General features: G+C 44.4%; 3 protein-coding genes across 2 annotated transcripts in view; 2 read left to right on the forward strand and 1 right to left on the reverse strand.

The window, feature by feature from the left end:
- Positions 1–7,944, reverse strand: part of Slc20a2 (solute carrier family 20 member 2) — a 90,142-nt gene extending 82,198 nt beyond the window's left edge. Inside the window, 1 exon segment of the mRNA NM_017223.2 lies at positions 7,797–7,944. The gene's annotated coding sequence lies outside the window, so the exon portion shown is untranslated.
- Positions 1–21,815, forward strand: part of Erich1 (glutamate-rich 1) — a gene marked incomplete at its 5' end in the record, with an annotated part of 52,793,804 nt that overhangs the window by 46,744,553 nt on the left and 6,027,436 nt on the right.
- Positions 8,038–20,785, forward strand: Smim19 (small integral membrane protein 19). Its single transcript, NM_001399377.1, is given in 4 exon segments — positions 8,038–8,253; positions 10,962–11,100; positions 12,842–12,966; positions 20,008–20,785. Coding segments are annotated over 3 exon segments (324 nt in total). The 5' UTR covers positions 8,038–8,253; positions 10,962–10,966; the 3' UTR covers positions 20,073–20,785.

The raw sequence follows: 21,815 nt of genomic DNA on the forward strand, positions 1-21,815 counted from the left end.
AGGTGGTAAAAAGAATGTATGACTGAGAATAAGTGGCTGATGGATATCAGGCAGAAGAGGAAGAAAGGAAAGCAGGCCTCCCACAGGGGAAAATATTAAAGTGAACCAAATGCTTTATGGAATTTTGCTTCACTACATTAAAAACTTGTTCTTTTTCTTTTATTTGTCCTTGTTGGGTAAAACATGAATTGTAAGCACAAAAATGTCCCTTAAGTTACAAGAATGTACTTAAGAAATCAAGTCATCTTCAGTTAGGATAGGGTCATAATAGAAAGAGCTGAAAATACAACTTACAGCACCAAGGGTCTTAATTCTAAACAACAAACTAATTCCTATCTGAATGCATACGGGGCATTAATGACCTCAAGACTGATTTTCACTTAGATATCTACACGAATGTGTTTTCTTTCTTTTGCATGCCTTTCCCAATATACTATGTGGGAAGGGTAAGAGGGCGATGTCATAGCAACAGACTAAAAACTGGTCTGAAACGTAACACGAAGTTTAAGATTAGAAAGTTCTACTGTCTGCTACTTCCAGGACACTCAGGTTACCAAGTAGCACCAATGAATGAGAGTAACAACTAAACAGTGGATAAGAAAAAAGAAGACCAATCCTGAAAAGAACGGAAGCTACTTTTTCCCGTCCTAATGTTAGGAGGCAGGGTCTTACTTAGCTTAGAATGGCTTCAGCTAACTACAAAGCAGAAGATGACTTTAAATTCGTGATTCTCCTGCCTCCCCCTCCCACGTGCTAAGATTACTGGCGTGTGTCAGCATCATTAGAAATTGTTGTTCATTCTAGAAAACATAAGGTAGAAGAGTAAGTATATTAAAATTCTATTTACAAAGATGGACCCCTTGCCCCTCCACCCCAGACAGGGTTTCTCTGTGTAGTCCTGGCTGTCCTGGAGCTCACTCTGTAGACCAGGATGGCTTCGAACTCAGAGATCCACCTGTCTCTGCTTCCTGAATTTTGGGATTAAAGGTGTACCCACCTCACCCAGCTCAATTCTTATTTTAACACCTCCAAATATGATTATCAGCTCTTCAGTGCTATAACTTGTTCGAGAATGCCCTGAGTAGACAAAGAAAACCAGAACTCCCACTGAAACTGTGGATTAGAAACAACTGACACTCAGTGGGCACCACACTCTTCAGTGACTGTTTAATGAAGGTGAACTTCCACCAGTGTGTGTGGGAGGGGGAGGGAGGGGTGTGCCTCACTGTCCTGATGAACGGTTTCTATTCCATATACTACTGATGAGATTTCTGTACCCACAGATAAAACTCTGATCACAAGTAGATTGTAGCTGCTACAGTGATGGACAATGGCTCAAATACCATTCCCCAAGCAGATGGGTTAATAAAGACGATGAACGTCTTTACAAATGTAGAAATGACTGGGATCTCGTCACTCAGTTCTAGAATTATCTTCTTTCAAGCTGCTTGAAGCTGTAAGTGGGCTGGAGTTGCTTCCTGAAACCCGCCTTCCATCAGTCCTTCACCATTTTCCCGATGTTTGTATGAGTCAGTGGGCAATCCAGTCCATGTGCAGACAGACAGCACAGTACTTGCGGAGTTGAGAGGCTTCCTGAAATAAACCTGGTGTGCTGGTCTCTGTGAGGACATGCTGAAACTGGGAATATCGCTCATATTCAAAGATGATATGGAAGCCAGTCATGCCGCTTTCAAGGTAAGGGTCCTTAAAAAAAGAAGTTAAAAATCAACCAGGTTAAACCCCAAGCTCTTACTTAACACAGTGCAAATTCTCATACAAAAATGGTATTTTAGCTAAGGTGAAAAGTAATGTCAATAAGAAATTTTAATTTTTCACTTCAACTTTTTTAACAAGTTTTTAGACGGGTATCACAGGGCATACAATAACAATATTGTAAATATAATTCCCTGAAATGAACACAAGCCCCAGATAAAGCTCGTGGACGTTCTGATGGCGTTTTAATTTTTGCACATCTTAGGTTCACTAAATGACTTAGTGCATCACAACTTCTTACTCTAAAATCCACTCAGTGAAGAGCCTGAAAGTAAGCCTAACGCGCCGGCTGGAGAAGCCTTTCTGTCTGTCTTTGGTGGGTGTCTGCCTGGGCGCCACAGGTGTGCCAGCACCCATGGAGATCAGAGCAGTGTGCTGTGCACACTGTGGAGGTAACAGACAGCTGTGAGCTGCCATGTGGGTGCTGGGAGACAAACCCGGCTTCCCTGAACCTCTGAGCCATTTCGCCAGCCCCTTGGCAAGCACTTCAATATAGATTATTTCAACTCAACTGTCCCAAGTTAGTTTCTAAAACATTTAAATAGAACATGAGCTGTGAGGCGAAATGTGTAAGTCACTACCCAGGACGTCCCGAAGTGAACAGTGTTAAAATAGTAGCAGCACGTGACGTGCCTTCGCTGCCTCCCAAAGTGACCCTCAGATAAATGACATAGGTCCCAGGAAAATAACACAGAATACTGTACCTTCACAGGTGTGTGCAGCCTGGCTGCTGACCAGGTTGGTGGCCCATGCTTCATTTAAAGGGACGTCTTCGTGGTTCCTAGAGAGTGGCCAGGTGAGGTAGAATTCCCTATCTGTACAGCGATTGACACTCAAAGACTGCTGACATCCAGTGCCCCTGAAACACCACTGAGTGCTGACAGAAAGGGGAAGCATCTAGATTTGGGGAGAATACTGTTTATCTTTACATTGCTGGATTTGTTAGGTCCTCATCTGATCCTACACTTCTGACTCTATTCCAGGTTTATACCCAATCAACATAAAATTTTACATCTTGGTCCGCCATTTAAAAAAAGAAGGGGAAAAAAAGTACTTGGTCAGAGGAGGACCTGACCTTTTCTAAGGGAGTTATCTATTGCTCAACACGGGCTGACAAAGTGGGGTCAGAATTCCACGGAGGGCAGACAACCCAAGGGCAATGTCAGTCATACCCACACCACTATCGAGATTCCCACACAGTGATTTAAATCTAGCAAGCGCTTGTGAAAAGTAGCCAGCGAACTGTCATGTGTCACTCAGCACTGTCTTGTTTGGCAAAAGTGTTCTAACACCCAGGGCAAGAACTAACAAGTCATTGTCCTGGTAAATCATTATCGGAGAATCCGACAGCCAACACCAAAACTTTACTCAGCTGTGAGTCAAAATTCAGTTTCTTCTCCCTCATCCTCTGCCCCTGTAATGGTCTTTGACCACTTCAGTACCCCCCCTCTACCTGGAAAACTCACAAAGATAGCGTAGTCACTGTACTTTGTTCTTGCTACCCTGAACTTTTAAGGATTAAAAAAAATAATAATACATTTTTATGTTCGTGTATAAGTCGGTGGATAACTTTTGAGAGCTGGTTGTCTGTTTCCATCATAAATTCTAGAAATGGAACTCGGGTCGGTCAACAGGCTTGGTGGCAAGTACCTTTTACCTGCTGGGCCATCTTGCTAGTCCCACTTGAAACTTTTAAAAGGAACATCCTTAGGGTTGGGAAGGAGATGTGGCAGACCACTCAGTTAGCATGCGTGAGGCCCAGACCACTAGCACCACGATTAACTAAATAGAGCGTCTGTTTTTATTTTATGCACGTGGTTGTTTACACGCTTGGTGCCACAGAAGACAGGAGCAGACCCCCGGAACTGCAGATGCTGTGGATGGTTATAAGCTGCTAAGCGGGTGCTGAGAACCACTCAGGTTCTCTGCCAGAACAGCAAGGCTCTAACCACCGAGCATCTCTCCAGCCGCCCTCCGCCCCAGCCAAGAGCACCTCTTATAACTACAGAAGAAAGTATGAATATCTAGTTCTTTCAAATGATACAATAATATTCCTAGGCTGCAGAGATGGCTCAGTGTTACACAAGCATAAGCAATTGCTACACAAACATGAGTTCTAATCCCCAGTACCACGGTAAAAGCCCCTGTTCTGTGGGATCATTGGGGCTCGAGAGTCATCAACACAGCTCCAGGCTCAGAGACCCTGTCTCCAGGAAATAAGGCAGGCAGTGACAGAGTAGGTTACTTGACATCTTTCTTTGTACTTGTATCCACCCCAACCCCTCTATCCCACTCCCATCCCTTCCATCCCTACCGCCCCCACCCTGACCCTGTCCCTTACACCAACCACACAAACAATCCACAGAGAAGCTTGGCTTCTTAACTATGCACATCATAATCTTGGTTAGAAACTTTGTTGTGTATCCATTTCCTCCTTGAAAAATAGAATAGGGTTGGAGAGATGGCTCCGTGGTTATTAAAAGAAAAGTCATAAATTTCATAAAAATAGCCAAGGAATTTAAGAAAGACACATGAAATCAAACAGAGAGCTTCAAGAGAGCAAATGCATGACTGGCTCCCAAGGAAACACACATAAAGCTGAAGGAAATGCTGAATACTGTCACTGAAAAAGGAATTCAGTAAAGAGATAAAAACATGACAAAAGGAGCTGGAGAGATGGCTCAGTGGTTAAGAGCACTGACTGCTCTTCCAGAGGTCCTGAGTTCAAATCCCACATGTGAACCACATAGTGGCTCACAGCCATCTGTAATAGGATCAGATGCCCTCTTCTGGTGTGTCTGAAGACAGGGACAGTGTACTCATATAAAATAAAATAAATAAATAGTGGCTGGAGAGATGGCTCAGTGGTTAAGAGCACTGACTGCTCTTACAGAGGTCCTGAGTTCAAATCCCAGCAACCACATGGTGGCTCACAACTACTTGTAAATCAGATGCCCTCTTCTGTTGTGTCTGAAGACAGTGACAGTGGACTCATATATAATAAATAAATCTTTAAAATAAATAAATAAATAAATAAATCTTTAAAAAAAATAGGATAATAAGTACCCCCAGCAAAAACTGTTGAGACACAAATAAATGAACTTGCAAAGGGCCCAGCAGCTGGCATGTTTTAAGTGCTACATTAAGTATCCCCTATTATTTCTTGGCACTCGGTTTTTACAATGTTTCATAAATGTATACAAAGCTTGCCCAACTAACATATTACCTATGGGTTAAGATACACTTGATGTTTTCCCATGATAACCAGTATTTATTCAATAGGTACACACAAGCCAGCTGTGTATAGACATAACAGATGCCAGGGCAATTCTCAAAAATAGTGCTGTATAAATAGGAACAGCCTTAACCAACATTGCATTTGAAGTGAGGAAACAAACTCCATGAAAAACTAGTGTAGGATTAAACTATAGAGGTAGCCTGGAATAGCCCTTAAATAAGGGCAAGACAGACCTAAGAAGGAAACAGACGCACTTGCTACATTGTTCATTTCATAGATACTTTCCCTGCCCAGGCTCTGTTCTAGGCCCTGGGGACAAGCAACAACTCACTTGCAGCACAAACTGACTTGGAGTCTGTGGGCTAAAGGACACTTACACCAGAGACAACTTTTCCCATTTCAGTTTTGGCAATGTGGGAACAGGACCCAGGACTCCAAGCATTCTAGGCAAATTCTCACACTGAATTGCCTCCCCAGCCCAGAAGCCCAGTTTTGAAGTGAAGATGAGACAGGCTTGCCTTCCTATCACCACTTACAGACAGGAGCTAAGTCTGTGCTATGGTCACTACAGCTGTCACAAACATAGAAATGGTGCATATGAATAATTTAGTAACTCTTCATGTACTACAGGTTATTTTAAATCTACTCAATTGGGTGTAGATTATATTAAGGGAATATATTTCCCTACTTCTTAATAACAAATGGTATGATTTATATCTTGTTGTTACTATTATTGGGATAGATTTTGTTCATAGTTCCAAAATTTTTCCCAAAGGACAGAAGGGGATTCCTAACACTATTCTCTCTTCCCCTTTTCTTTCTTTCATCTACCATCAACTACTGGCACATCTCAAAGCTTGCAACGTGCTTGAGGAGATCTGTATGCGGTAGCAAGAGTTATTTACAGAGAAATATTCACTCAGAAAGTCAATTTGTAACTTTCTCTTCTGTATTTGCCTCCTTCAACAAAGGCAATGTCCTCAGGTAAAGAAAGAAACCCTTTGGTAAATACCAACTAACAAAGCTTTGCCAACATTTATTTCTTCCCAGTAACGTACCCATTAGAATTATCTGATAGGTAAGTTCCAATATGCTAATTTAGCCACAGGCACAAGCTTCCAACCATGTTCCTCAGTTTGTCAAATCTTTCTACTCTCTCATGATACGAGACTCTATCACCCTCACAAATCAGTTTTTGAACTGTTATGGCTACCTAAATCATTAAATGGCATCTTTATAGTCTAGTCTTATACTGGATATAATAGTGAATATGTGTTTAAAATACTTAAACCCTAATTTAAAAGGTATGCACAACTAGTCACAATACAGAAAAATCTACCATTCTTAATATTCAAAGGCTCAGTGAAACCCCAACACTCCTAGCTGAGTGATCCCAGCATTCAGGAAGCAGAGGCAGGTAGGTCTCTTGAGTTCAGAGATATCCTGGTCTACATAAATCCAGGCCAGTCAGTGAAACCTTATCTAAAAGATGAGAGGGAGGGAAAAAAGACACACTCCAGCAAATCTTAACAGCCTGCTGTTTGTTTTAATTTTCTTAGTTTGGTGTTGAAAAAATAATTTCACATGTTTTCCTTTAGTTAGGAACTGTACTAAGAAACACACAGGGGGTCCCTTCAAGTAATGTTAGTACCTTAGTGCCCACCTTATCTTGATCAACTTCTGAATCATGTTATATAATGGGCACTCATGAGTAAGAGTCACAAGGGTTTTTAAAGTACTAAACACCCAAATGGATTAGGTGCAATTCTACTTTTAAAGCCGCACTAATTTGCTGAGCTACTCTGTGATCAACACCCTTAATTTCACAAAAGAAACAACTCTTTAAAGCAAACGTTTTATACACAGTGGTGCATGCAAACCGAACTCAAGCGCTGAAAAAAGGGAACAATCTTCTCTTAAGCAAGAAGCTACCCTTGAAAATGAACTGATATAAAACATCTATGAACATCTGGCACTGTCCTAGCAAACAGCCCACTACTACTGTTTCTAATTTCTTAACTTTAAACTCAATGGTTAAACATTATATAAATGGTTGTGTATATGATATACGTAAATGCACATATAGTGATAGTATAAAGTAGGCTGGTATGTTTCTGTACCTAGGGGAAGGTGAGTTTGTGATAAGGCAAGACAACTTGCTAAAAGTTACAGTATTATTTACTCGTATATCTGCATACCAATTCAACAGAACCGCTACACTGCGAGCAAGAACTGTAACAAGAAGTCAGATGATCCCAGAGAACTTGCCCTGCTGGAATAGCTAAGCCCTTAAGCACGTGGACAATGGGCCGCTTTATTTGCATGGCCGCACTAACCTGGGGACAGACTGATCGGTTTAATGGCGAAACTGCAACCCCACAGAACAATCATCACCTGCCTCACGCTGGAAAACCTTAACCATTCAAGTCACTAGGCAAAGTTTTTGTTGTCTTTTCTTCTTTGAAAAATACCCTAGCCATTCACGCAAAGATGCGAGAGCAATCGCCTTGGCCTCGCAGCCGGGAAGATGAGGAGACCGAGAACCCAGCCAGCCAGCTTCCTCTCGGGAGCACGCGCAGACACCCCGAGACCGCCCCACCGCGGAGGAGCCTCGGCGCCCTCCGGCCTGAGCCCGCCGCTTCCCGCCCGCGCCGACCCGGGTCGCGGCGCACGGAGAGGCGCACCGCCGCGCCGCGCTGCGCTCCCGCCACACGCGGCACGCGGGCCGCCACGGCGCCCGGCTCCGATTCCGAAAGAGGGAAGGAAGAAAAACCAATAACAAAACCTGGCTTCTCGTTCCCTCCGGAAACCGCGGGCCGGCAGGAAGTGACGAAGGAGAGGTCGTCCGGTCCGCTGGGTCTCGGCCTGCGCTCCCCGCCCGACTCCCGGAACAGTCCGAGCGGAGCGGACCGGCGCGGCGCGGCGGCCTCCGCACCTCAGCAGCCGCTGAGCGCCCGCCCGCTCGCCCGCCCGCCCGCCCGCGCGCGGTCGCGTCACCGCCCCGCCCCCCGGCCCCGCCCCGCCCCGGCCGGGCCCAGCCGCGAGCTGCGGGTCGTACCCTGGGCCTGGGTGTCTTCTGCAAGCGGAGCGAGCGGGGCGGCTGCCGCGTGCCAAGGGTCCCGGGGTGCGGGAGGCCGCAGAGACGCCGGCGGGAACGTGCCACCGCCCGTCGCGGGAGGACTGTCCTGTATGCCACCTGGAGCAGATTGCACAGGCTCGGGGACGCGGCTGGAGGAGGCCAGGTTTGGGCGTCTGATCTATGTGCCGCCTCTGCCCCTCCGTTCCCGGGTCCCTGTGGCCTTGGGATCACACTGTCACCTGTTACAGAGTTGCAGTGCGTCAAAGCAGAATGGGTGCAAAGAAAAAAATTTTTTACTCGAACGTGGACTGCGCAGTCCGCAGGCCTCAGCTGTGCTCCTTCCTCCAGGAAAGGGTGGAAGCCTGTGAGCTTGTTACCTCCTGCTTTAGGACCTCAAACTTCGCAGTGCTTCGGAGTCAGGAGAAAGAAGCGTCCCCTCCCGGTGTTGGGGTTTCGTTGTTAGGAATTAACATTTTAGGCTGCATTTCCGTGAGAAAGTAACAAAGTTCCACATGAGAGGCAGCAATAACATTCCAAGCGAGGTGGCAGGTAATGCTTAGTTCTAGAACGGAGCGGACCAACTTTAAAACTTAACGATAATGCCTCGTGATTAATTTGATCTTGTCACCTAAAAGTAGGTCAGCCTTAAACTAAACCCGGATGGATGCATTTTTTGACGGCATTATCTCTTAATGCTCGTATTTACCTAAGAGCTTAAATCAGCTCATTCTAGCTAGCGTCTTTCTAATGCAATAATAGTTTAAACATTACATCACAGGACAGCTGAGGGAAGGAGTCGGTTTTCCCAAAAGAGCCTGCAATGTCACTCCCAACATCTACCTGGGAGCATTAACCTTCCTGAAATGAACTCCTGGACATTTTACTTTAGACTGAAGAGGAAGGGCACGCATCCACACACTTGGTTGGATTACACAAGTGCGTGGGAGGAGTGGTTAAAGTACCGTGTCTGCACGGTGACTCTGAGTTCTCCATTCCTGACTTAGAAAGCATGGCGTTGGTGGTGTCAGGACTAGCAGGAGAGGCCTAGCTTCAGTGCAGATCCCTTACAACTGTGGGTCAAAGATAACTCCTACATCCCGGGACCTGTGGAGTAACAGTATTATTGCGTTCTATGGATGGTTTTATAGTATCTGTTGTATATCTCAGTTAGCATTTTGCCACTCTGGGTCAGCAATGGTTAGAAAACCTTTTTCTAAATACGATTAAAGAGTAACATGGTAGGAAGCAATCAAGCTCTGGGTAAAAGTAACGTTATTCATAAGGTGGCACATGGACAGGGTCTTGTCGAAAGTTTTAGCAAGAAGTTGATTGGGTTCAGATCCACGTGGCATTAGGAAACATTGTGTTAATTTGTCAGGTAAATAAATGGCAGTCCTTATCCTAGTGGCCTTATTGATCACTGAGTCCTTCCTCATTGGTTAACTCGCAGTTCTGAGGACTGTGGACTAACAAGTGCTCTATCATCTGTGCTCGTTTCCAGTCTGTAGCGTTTCCAGTCACACGCTTATGTTTTTCCAAACACGATCATAGCTATTGCTGTCTTAGTATCTTGGCATTCGCCAAGTATCTTGGTCTAAAATGCCACAAATTAAAAGCAATTCTAGTGTTTGGTCTTCCGGAAGTTTCCATCTAAAATAGACTGACTACTTACTATAAATCAAAAAATTCAGAGAACCCCTGGAATTGAATTTTTAAAAAATATAAGATTTGAACATGTGACTCTGTCACCTATCCTGTTCTCCCCACTCTACCAAAAGCCCATGACTCCAGTCGTTAATATTTAGGAGTTAGGTCTGCCCTCATATTTAGATCTTAAAGTTTTAAGTCTTTCATAGCTAAATTCTGTTTACTGTTCCTTGGCCAAAAGATTTTTACAAGATTTTACCAACACGTGTAGACTGCCTGAAACACTTCTGCATTGCTCTCAGACATCCCTTTTATGTCAACACAGGGGAGAACTTTGTCCTCAGGGGGAAATTCAGTTCTCAGACACAAATAAGAAGCCTTTATCCTTTTGCTTACTGTTTGATACACTTGTGAACATCACCCCTGCTTTCTGTGGGAATGTCCAAAGAATGATACACTTGTGAACATCACCCCTGCTTTCTGTGGGAATGTCCAAAGAATGCATGATTACGTCTACGTAGCGAAGGAACTTTTTAATCTCCTCACTTTTTTTTTTTTAAAGCCAAATTTGGGGAACAGGCAAAGCTTGGTCCAGCCGCTGATGTGCAGGGGTGTTGGGGGGCGCGTGAGGAGCAGCTAGCGTGCTCGTGCTCTTTTCTAGGTTGATGTCACGAGAGAGGCTGCCCTCAGAATCCCAGCCATTGTTCGGGCCTATGTTCTGAAGTTTCCCGTTGTTCTCCTCTCAGTGACAGCTACAGTTTGGAAACTGTATTGGCATTTCAAATTTAGTTTTCAGCAATACTTTTTTTTTTTTTAATCTTACACCTTAACATTGTGTAAGAGCTATAGTATTTCAAACTAAAAAGTGGGAGGAATCTTGTGTTTTGTACCTTTAGGACCTAAATCTGGAGTCAGTCTACCTTTTCCTAAAAGAGGCAAACTGACGGTATTTTTTTTAGACTCTATAAATACGGAGGAAATTTGAAGCACATAGGTATTTGGGATCTTAGTGTGCTGATTTAGGAGCCCCAGGCTAGCTTAGGGTAAAGAGCGTGCTTAGTGTATGTATAACCCGAGTTTGACACCCCCCCCCCCAGCCCAAAAATACATGCAAGGAATGAACGGCATGCATCTATTTAAAAAGACAAAAGTATTCTTAGCTCTAGGCCGTACAACAGTTTGTGACCACGGCTTAGCCAACCCCACCTTCTCTTCTTTTTACAGATCCCATGGCCGGAAGTTATGGTATGATGGCTGATGACGGTTCTATTGACTACACAGTCCATGAAGCCTGGAACGAAGCCACCAATGTTTACTTGATAGTTATCCTTGTTAGCTTTGGTCTCTTCATGTATGCCAAGAGGTAATAAGGGTGTAGAAGATACTGCTCACAGAAGCTGTTTTGCCGTTGTTTCATTTTAGCTGAATTAAATGCATAAAAATATTTCTTCAGAAGTCTTGTTCCTGGACTGAGAGGTGCTGTCCAGGTTGGCACTGGTGACTGAGGTTTGATCTGAAAATCCCCATATTCAGTTCTGAGTAACAGAGCTGTTGCTCTACAATTTGATGCTATCACTTCTAAAACACCTGACTCTGTAACAGCCTTGGTACGCTGCCCCCTTGGAATGAGCACACTTTAAAGTATTTTTCAGCCAAGGGTCTGAAGTGCAAAAATACTTTGATGCCCATGTAGTCAGCAAACCTCTCCTCACCCGTTTGACCTTTCCCTTGCTTCTTATGCATGGCGCTTGTATGAATTTGTGTCCTGTTGCTTTGATCAAGACCAAGATGGAAAGCAGCTTGCAGAGGAAAGCAGCAGTTTCAGCCTACAGGCCACAGTCTGAGCGGGCACACAGCACAGGAACCCGAGATAGGAACGTAGAGGCAGAAACTGAGGCAGAGACCATGAGGAACACTGCTTCTGGCTTGTTCTCCAAGATTTGTCCACTTTGCTTTCTTATGCAACCTGAGACCACCGGCCCACAGTAAGCTGGGCCATCTCACATCAGCTGTGGATCGGGAAATGCACCACGACTTAACCTACGGGCCGGTCTGAGAGAGCCACTTCCTCCACTAGGGTTCTGTCTTCCCTGATGGCCCCAGCTATAGATCAAGTGGACAAGAAACCAGCACACTACTTCTCTGTTCTTTGTTTATAAAAGTGCCAGTTCCTTGAGAATAAGAAATGGGTCTTTTCTCTTTGTATTACTGACATGCCACTTAGTCCAAATTCTTAAGAGACATTTTTTTTTTTCTGCCTTAGTTCTAGTGTAGCTTACTTTAAATACAGTTTTAACTCTTCTTGGCTTCTTTCTCCCGAATCCAGCAAAACAGTAGTGGGATCAACTATGATGATGACAGTGATGATAGGGGCAGCGATGATGATGGTGATGGTGGTGGTGATGATGACAGTTAAGGTGTATTTTAAAGAGGAAAATCAGGATTCTGTTTGTGGGTATATACTCAGGACATTCTCTACTGAGGTTTAAAATGGTCATTAATTTGAACTCCAGAAATGGTTTCCGTTTGGCCTTGGCTATCCCTCACCTACTTGTGCTGGCCCTTGCTGCTGTGTCGCTCTCTCTCAGTGGCTGGCCTGTGGGTGTGGCGTGGGTGGAAGAAGGCGCCACATGTCATCACGGATCCACTTGCATGTGACTTTTCTCTCAAAAGAGCTGCCGCCTCCTTCTCACTTCTCTTAAAAGCAGAGATGCTCTTGTTTCTAAAACAATACCCCACGAAACCGCGCCATTAAAGAACATTTTTATTCACAGATTTCCCGAAGTAAGGTCTGCTCACACCAGGGATATTCCCCACTCCAGTGGTTTGTCTTTACTCCGGTGTCGTGGAAGGAAGGAAAATGGCATATCTCCTTGTCTGTGTACCGATTTAACACCATTTTCCCTAGGAGCTGAGGGGAATCACAAGGAAAGGGCCTTATTTCCTGGCCCCCTTCCTTTATGGCGCCATAGCTCTACACAGAGAGCTTTCTATGTTAGTGAAAATTAGAGTACTTTACAAGAAAGTTTTGATTCATACTTTTAGTGGATCAGGAGATAATCATATATGTATTGAAACAGACCCGCTTTGTTTTTGTGTTTTAGGAATAAGAGGAAGATTATGAGAATATTCAGCGTGCCTCCTGCAGGAGAGATGCTGTCAGAACCCAGCTTTTATGACACAATGAACAGAATCCGCTTAAGACAGCAAGTGGAGGCGCATCCCGTTTGTAAGTGTGTTCTGCACCAAGCTGTGTATGTAACGTGTTGAACACAGATTAGTTAAGAAAAGGTTATAAAACATGGCTGTTTAGAAAACTGTAGACCTTTTCTGACACAGATTTATCCCAACACTATGGCTGTTAAATCCTTGACTTCCTGTTGTCTGTGGCCTCGAGAGGTGACCATACTGTTAGAAGCTTTGTAGTAATGGAGATTATAATCGCCAGTTGTTACCTCCACTTCTTTCTCATCTAATATTTCCTCCTGTGTACTCACTTGGGATGACACTGAAATGGTCAAACAACTGAACACCAAAGTAGCATACAAATGGCTTTCAGGAACTGTGAAATCAAGGCGCAAGGCCAGAAGTTATAGTTAAACACTATTACTACACCCTATGTCACTGTCAGAACAAATGGAAAATCTCCCTAATGTAACATGTACACCAGAAAGAAGAAACAGACTTTAAGCCATATAGGTCCGGAATCAACTATATGTACATTGAAGCCTTTTGTGGTATTTAAGAGATGAAGGCGTGGCCTCCATGGTACATTATGGAGGAGAAGCAACACGATGCTTATATTAGAATGCTGGGTTCCTTTCAACTGTCCACCTGACAGAGTCTAGAGTCACGAAGGAAACAGAGCTCTGGGTGGGTCATGAGGGAGTTTCTGGATTAGGTTAACTGACCTGGGAAGATTTGGTCTAAAGGTAGCTTGGTATCAGGGCATGCGCTGAAGTCAAGGACAGAGTGAGGAAGGAGAAAGCTGTCTGGGTAGGAGCGTCCACCTATTTCAGACTGAGGACGCAGTGTGCCTCCCTGCTTGTCAGTACTCCTACCCTGTTTCCCTGCCTCGATGGACTCTATCCCAGAACTGTAAACCAAAATAAACTCTGCTTTTCTTACATTATTTTGTCCAGTGTTTGCTGTATCAAAGAAGTGATACATGGCTGTAAAGCCAAGCAAACAGCACTTCTGTTATCTCTATGTCGTCTAAGTATATACATGTATGTACCATGTACGTGCTCCAAAGTATATACACGTATGTCCAGTGTCCGTGCTCCCAATGGTGGTACAGGCACAGAGGTGTGTGCCCGCTGTTGAGCTCACACACCTGTTGGTCGCCGTTTGGAGTTTTATGTAGAAATACTGGACAGTTGCTTTCCTGTTGGGATGGTGTGTTGTGGTTTTATCCTATTCTTTTAGTTTTTAAAAATTCTTTCTTGAGAATTTTATTTGTGTATACAATGAAATGTGATCATTTTATGAGACACAATAATCCTCACTTTATAAGAATATTGAGCTTGCAGAGTAAATACTGGAAGTGAGACAGGCTTGCTTTTGATATTATAGAGGCAAGGTAGTAGGCTGAGCAGACAGGGGAAATGGCTGGCACCCTGACTTGTCACAAAACAGAGATTTCCATGTCTCCAATTGTGCTTTTAGTTTTTATTGGATGAATTCTTTAGGGAGGTACAGTCTTTCCAGGATAGAATAGTTCCCCTCACCAAATTCCCATCCTGTTGGTTCAGGACATAGAGCCATATCTAACATCTGAGGCTCAAGCTTCCCTCTCTTTTGATTCATGGGCTCCGTTATGTAGCAGGCCACCAGATATTTCAGCTCTTAGATGACCCTGGCGCTCCTAGACAAGCAGGCACCAGCTGCTAGGGAGGGAAGATGGGCCTTGGGCCTTTTGCCTGTCTGTTCTCTGATGTGCTCTAAATGCATCTTCTGCTGAAAATGGACCATAATGATTCATTTCTTAAATTCCATTCTCCCTATTTAAAAAAATTTATTGGCCTTATTTTTAGATTTATTTTAACTTTCTAAATTGCTCTGACATTTTTGACTCTCGTAGACTGATGGTCTGGTCTGGTATGTGAAGCATTAGATTATGTTGCTGATTTTGGGGCATTCGTTTGTTAATTGTTGTTTTAATGGGTTTTTGTTAGCACCCATACACAGGGAATGCATCACTGTACTGTAGTTAATATTTCTTCGTGCATATTAACTATAATTAGCTAATTATGGTTGTAGGTACAGTTACAAAGGGAACTTGGAAACGAAGCCATCAACCCTTTCTATCTCTAAAGTCTGTAATGGACCTTCAACTTCTGAGCTTTCGGTTAATTCTTTGACAAGGGTAATTAACCTCCCTGGTCTCTGCTTTCAGTTGCTGACTCCAAGATCACACCTGACTTTCCTCTGTGATAGACTGTAGACTAAGCTGAGTACACCCTTCCTTACAGAGTCGCTTTTAGTCATAGTGTTTATCGCAGCAATGAGAAGCCATCGCAAGACAATCCCAGAACCCTGCACACTGCTGCTCCAAGTCTTCATTTGTCATGGGAGGTGGTAAACAAGAAAGGGTGTCCCTGACTTTTAAACCGCATCCTCCTCGTCACTTTTCCAGGGAACACAGGAGTTAACTTAGCTTCACTTCTTTTAAAAATCCTCTTAGGCCTTATTCGAAGTGTTGAGGAGGGGCGGAGGAATGGCAGAAGTCCACCCAAAGCGGGGCAAGATGCATCTTCTACTCCCAGAGACCAAGGGCTTCTCTTTCCACATGGAGCAGTCCTGGGAGATGGAGTCTCTCCCACACTGGGAGAGACAGTCTCCTGTACTCCATAATAAGGACAGTGGAATCTCCAGTAGCAAAAGCAAGGCATATCTATTTTTAGTTTGTAGAAACCGCGAGCCAGCCTGCACAGAAGGCAAAGGTGGCCGTGGCTCCTAGTTGGCACAAAACAGCGTGTGTCCTGTGTTGTGGTTCTGTGCCCTTTTAATTCTCATTGGCTGAGCACTTTAGAGAAATAAGATGTTCCTAGTGCCTTCCTATTGCTCTCTACCCGACTTCCCCGTTGGATTGGTTCTCGGCACAGCCTTATCTAATGAATATCTTGGGGCGTTCTTAATCCTCTCCTCTTTTTGTATCTGGGCTCAGTCAAGCCGCAGTCTCCCTATAACTTTCAACCCTACACACAAATGTGCAAGCCAGCAGCTAGGAAAGGTAGGTGTTGGTTCTCTGGTGATGTCTAAACACACCACAGACTGAAAATGGACCATAACTAGTTTCTCTCACTGTGTACCTCCCATTCCTCTCCAACTCCCATAGATCTCCCTTAACACCTCCTACTACAGCCTCAAATTCTCCTCTCAAATACAAAACCCCAACAAACCCCACTAAGTTCAGTTACTGCTGACTGTGTACACATACATGGGCTTGGGGCTGTCCATTACAGCATAGGTAACCTTCCAGAGGCCACGCTCTCAAAGAATGATTCTCCCTCAGCCAACCGGCTGTTAACTGCAACAGCTCTTCACTGAATGGAGGACCTTGAGAGCTCCTGCCCCACGTGTGCTTGAATTTTAGTTGATGTGATCTGTGTACCTTCTGGGCAGGTAACCCCTGCCACTGAGTTCATGAGTTCAGTGGCCATGTTATTTCCAGAAGACAGTATTGGGTAGTGCTTCTCCCCACCCCCTGTGTCTTATGTTCCTTCTGTCTTCTGTGATGTTCTCTGAGCCTTGGCAGCAATGGGAAATGTGTTATTTGGTAAAGATGTCTTATTTAGGGGCCAGAGAGACAGTGTTATGAGCACTGGCTGCTCTTTCCGGAAGACTCAAGTTTGATCCCCAGGACCCACATGGTGGTTCTTTTGGCCTCAGGCGCACATAGTTCACACACACATGTAGGTAAAATATCCATACATATTAAATAGATGAATGTTCAGAATGTTCTACCTAAGCACCAGTTAGTCATTCTCAGTTCTTTGAGCAGGTGTGAGTTCCTTCGTAGTCTGCTGCTACTGCCACACGAAGATTCTGTAACCAAGGCTGACTGTAGACATAAATTGTTAGAAGGCAATATGACACCCTGAGCAGTTAGCAAAACCAGAATCAGGTTCCTTAGGGCCTTTGGTCTCCATAGCCATGGGCTTTTGATCAGGTTAACAGTACCAGGCATGAAGTAGGCACCTGTCGAGTAGACCTCAAATCCAACCAGAAAGTGGTTGCTTCACACAAGTCAACCAGTCTTCTCCTCATTGCCTTTGGAACAAGTTGTAGAACTCTCAACTCCTCCTGCACCATGTTGCCCGTTGCCGCCAAGTTCCCACCATGATGGTAATGGACTAAATCTATAAGCAGCCCCGATTAAATGTTGTCCTTAGAGGAGTTGCCTTGGTCATGGTGTCTGTCACATCCTTAGAGTTGGCCAGCCCACCCACCATCCCCTTCTCTCCTCCACTGCTCTGCCCCACTTCTCCACCTCCTTTCTACGTGTTCTGCTTTACATCCAGTCCTGTTTGGACTGTGAGACATGAGGTTTCCGTGCAGCTTTTCACATTCTCTTCCTATGTTAACCCTTCTCCATCCCATCTCTCACCCCTTAATGCGTCGTCCCCAGAAGAGACTTTGTGGTTCACTGCTTCTACCTGTGCTCCGAGTAAACACACAAAGGAAAGCATTTGAAGCTGAACTCCACATATGACGGTGAACACGTGACATGTGTGTTACTGCGTCTGAGTTCCCTCTCTAAATATACTTTTCCCATGTCTATCCATTTCCCTGGAGATTTCATGACTTCATTTTTCTTCGCTATTAACATGGGGATAAGTGTCCCCATGTCCATCTGTTGATGGACATGGCCTTGTAGGTGTCCCCATGTCCACCTGTTGATGGATGTGTAGTAGATTTGTTTCATAGCTATTCGCAGTAGAGTAGCAGGGATGGGATCGTGTGTCCGTAGTAGGCTATAAAGTCCCTTGGGTGCATGCCCAGGAGGGCTGTAGCTAGGTCGTGTGACAGTTCTATTTCTAGCTTCTTTGAGAGTGGTGGCAATAGTTTATGCTCCCGCCAACTGTGTATAAGAGTCCTTTAGCCACATCCATTTGTCGTTGGTAGCCCTGATGGTGGCCACTCTGACTGGGGTGAGACAGAATCTTAAAGTAATTTAAATTTTCAATCCCTTGATATTGAGCACTTTTTAAAGTAAACATTTACTAGCTATTTGTATTCTTTTATGCATTCTGTTCAGTCTCATACCCTGTGTTTACATTGGATTCTTGATTTTCCTAATGTTTTCTATGTTCCTTCAGTTGTTTCCTCTCATTCCGTGGGGTGCCTTTGCACTTGGTTGGCAGTTTCCTTTGCTGTATAAAAGTCCCATGAGGCCACCTTTGTCCACTGTTGCTCTTCTCTCTAGTGCTGTGGAGTCCGACTCAGAGTCGCCATCTGCGTCTGTTAGCTGAAGCGCACTCCTCCTCTAGCAGGTTCAGGACATCGTGTCTCATGCCGAGGACCTTGAAGGTCTGAGGGCGGGAATTAAGGACAGTTTTACTTTTCTACATATCGAAAGCTAGGTTTCTCAGCGCCATCTGCAGAGGATCTCGTTATCTTAGGTAGGGTTGCCATGTGAACAGACACCAGGGCCAAGGCGGTTCTTCTAAAGGACAACATTTCCTGGGGCTGGCTTACGAGTTCTGAGTTCAGTCCATCCTCATGGTGGGAAGCCTGGCAGAGTTTCATCTTGTTCCAAAGGCAAATGGGAGAAGACTGGCTTCCAGACAGCTAGGAGGAGGATCTCAAAGCCCATGCCCACAGTGACACACTGCCTCCAACAAGGCCACACCTCCTAATAGTGCCACTCCCTGGGCCAAGCGTACACAAACCACCACAGCTGTTGTATATTTTTGGCATTTATTGTCAAATATTCAGTGGCTGTAGGTGTGTGCACTCAGTTCTGTTCCCTTGGTCTATGCATCTGTTTTTGTGCCCAGATAGCACACTGTTTTTATTACTATGCCCCTAGTTTAATTTGAAGTTAGATATGGTACTATGTCCTGCAGTACCCTTTTTTGTACTCCGAACATGCAGGGCATAAGAATCTGTGTTTACCCTAATAGCATAAACAAGAATAATGTCTCTCTGGGCCAGCAGAGCTTGAAGGAAGACGTTGCAAGTTTTAAAGCTAAGTAGTCAGATGACATTCGCAGATCTTTTTAGCTTTATCATCTCCAGGTTCACCTTAAGATCATTCTTTTCACTAAGCAGCTTTTAGTAAGAAGACTGTGTATTTGTTTTGGCCTCTAGTTAATAGGGAGGCCTTTATGTTCCATTCGTCTGCAGGCTTCTACATTACATGCAGTAAGAAAGGGGTTAATGTCAAAGTGCTGAAAAGTTATTATCGAGAACTCAGTCCTGCGGGGACATCTCTGTCCCACAAGGCTCAGGGTCACTGAGGAAGGAAGGAAGAGTCTGAAAGATGATAGGAGCCAGCTAGAGAAGAACTGCAAAGTACGGTTTTCCAGATGTGACAGGATGTCGCACATGCGCGACTGCAGTCACTGTACAAGAAGAAGCCAGTCAAACTTCCAGGCTGGATGGGTCAAGGGTGCAGAACCCCAGCTCTGGCAGAGGAGGTGTGACAGTTACCGATTGCTGAGGGAGAGTCAGTCTCTTTCAGGGAAGTAGCCCCTGGTTGGTTGCCTACGGTTCAGTGGGTGGCCCCGCTACCATGCACACACTGAAAGTACTAGTTGGACTCTGTGAGTTTAAAAATAAAAGACGTGCAGTTGTAAGGGAAAATGTGCAGTGATGGAGGATTCTGGGAGAAGATGGTGTGGAGGAATAAAAAGCTGTGTTCAGAATACATTGTATGCATGCATATGGATGGATGGATGGATGGATGGATGGATGGATGGATGGATGGATGAAAGTCTCAAAGTATAAATAAATGTAGTTTTAAAAAGTAGTGAGAAAGAAGGAAATTAAAAATGTTGATAGGTTATTCAGTTATTTCTTATATTTTAAAATTCAGAGTGATCCTGATATTTAAATGATAATTATAAATAATAATTATAAGATATATATCAATAGTGTTAGATTAGAATTAAATGCCTGCTTTCTTTTCTCTACAGGAAGTTAAGTATGTTCTAAGACCTTCTAATTTCAAGTTCTTACCAAGCATTGTGATTTAATGTGATTAATGACATTAGCACGTAATTATTTTATGCTTCACCTTTCCCATCATTATTTTTCACAGCAAGAAAGTACGAGTATCAACAGCCACAAAGCCAGGCTGACAGCGTGCAGCTCTCGTTGGAGTGAAACTTCAGACTGAGCAACAGGAGTGAATGTGGTGCAGAAGGAGAAACAAGCTCTCTGTAAAACAGGCGCTGCAGTTAGGAAACCCGCAGAGAAGCTCATCCCGCTGTGCCCTCCCCAAGCCTGCATGAGTGCAGACATGCTCAGAAGGAAGTGCTTTGTGACTAGAGAAGGGGACTCTCCCTGTTGAGGATCACAGTGTCTCCAGGATACAGTGGAACATTCGACATGTCTTTGGAAGCAAGAATCCTAGAGTTACTGTTCTTTAGAGTAATGTTACAGAGTTAAAACTTGAAATCCTAGCTATTGGGGTAGTTTGCTGTTAGGATGTGGTCTGTGATGATATTTAACACTGGTAGCAGTCTAATCTGTGTTGCTTCCACGACTGTTACTGGCTCCTTGAGTGACCTTTACTTCAAGACTTGTATGACACACCGTGGACCTTGTAGTCTCTTCTACATCATGAAGCACATCCCATCCCCTACTTGTGGATACCTTGTGTAACTGGCTTTGTCTCCCTTTAATTGTATTCCCAAAAGTTGTTATTTTGTTTCTGATGCCAGATTCCCCTGGTCTCCTTAGGGCTCCTTGAGGACAAGCTGTTAGACAAGGAGATGTCTCTGTCTTGCTGTTGGCCCCTTACTTTCCATGGTTTCCCTGTCGCTGTTGACGGTTACAGCAGTGTCTTCTGCTGCTTAAAGCTTTGTGAAAGCCCAGCTCCTGTGCATCATTTTGCGCTATACAGTGGCAGACCTAGTGTTCTGTGTCTAATCATGTAAAGCTGGTTGGAGATAGGGGTAGAAGCAAGTTGGAACTCTGGCTGGAAGACACAGTCCTACTGCCTTGAATACCAGAGTCTCCAGAGAAACCAGAGCACAGGGAGACAGCACAGGAGGACACAGTCACAGTCTGCTGTAAGTGTTACTGAGTGAACGGATGATCTCTGAACTATGACTCTATAAGGCAGACTGCCTGCAGCCTGTTAGGAAGCAAACAGCTAAGAGACAAGCACTCGCTGAACAGCCTTCTGCTGTGGCCCACCACAACATTATAGTTTGATTCCTGCCAATCTGATTGTCCAATAGAACAAAAGTCGGTATCCCAGCAGACAACAGAGCAAGGGAATCTGCACTGTAGTGTTCTTCGTGGCCTGGATGAAACAAGTAGGAGAATGAGACCCATGGTCAAGAGGAAAAGCTGGCCCATGTTGAAAAGGAAAAGCAGTTAATATGAATGGGGCTTCACAATGTCCCCTCTGTGAAGGAACAGGCAGAGGCCTGAAGCAGCCACTACATGGCAGGTTAGGATTAAAGTGACATCCCGGAACTTAAGAAATGTAGTGACACTAGGGAGTGCAATCTTCAGGGGTACTAGCATTAACTTTAGGTTTAAATAGAGGGAGATTTGGGACAGAAGCACCTGCCCACACATATTCATACAGCATGTGTGTGCACGCATAGATACGAAAGATTAGAGAAGCAGTTTCTTAAAAAAATCCAAGTTAAATAAAAAGACCTAGAAGTTCTGGTCTCAGAACTCAGGGACCCGGAGGTCCGTAGGTACATGGAAGATTTGAGAGCATGAGCTGGGACCAGGTAGACTTCTGTCTAAATATCAGTGATCTCGTCCAGACATGCTTGCGTCTCACAGTTCACCTTGAGAAACTAACCTATATTAACTATACAGAGAGGGCTGACAAGACACAGATCCACAAGAGTGGTTTTTGTTGTTTTTATATTTTCTTGT

This window comes from Rattus norvegicus, chromosome 16 (assembly GCF_021556685.1).
Source record: "Rattus norvegicus strain SHRSP/BbbUtx chromosome 16, alternate assembly SHRSP_T2T, whole genome shotgun sequence".
In the NCBI taxonomy this organism is placed as follows: domain Eukaryota; kingdom Metazoa; phylum Chordata; class Mammalia; order Rodentia; family Muridae; genus Rattus; species Rattus norvegicus.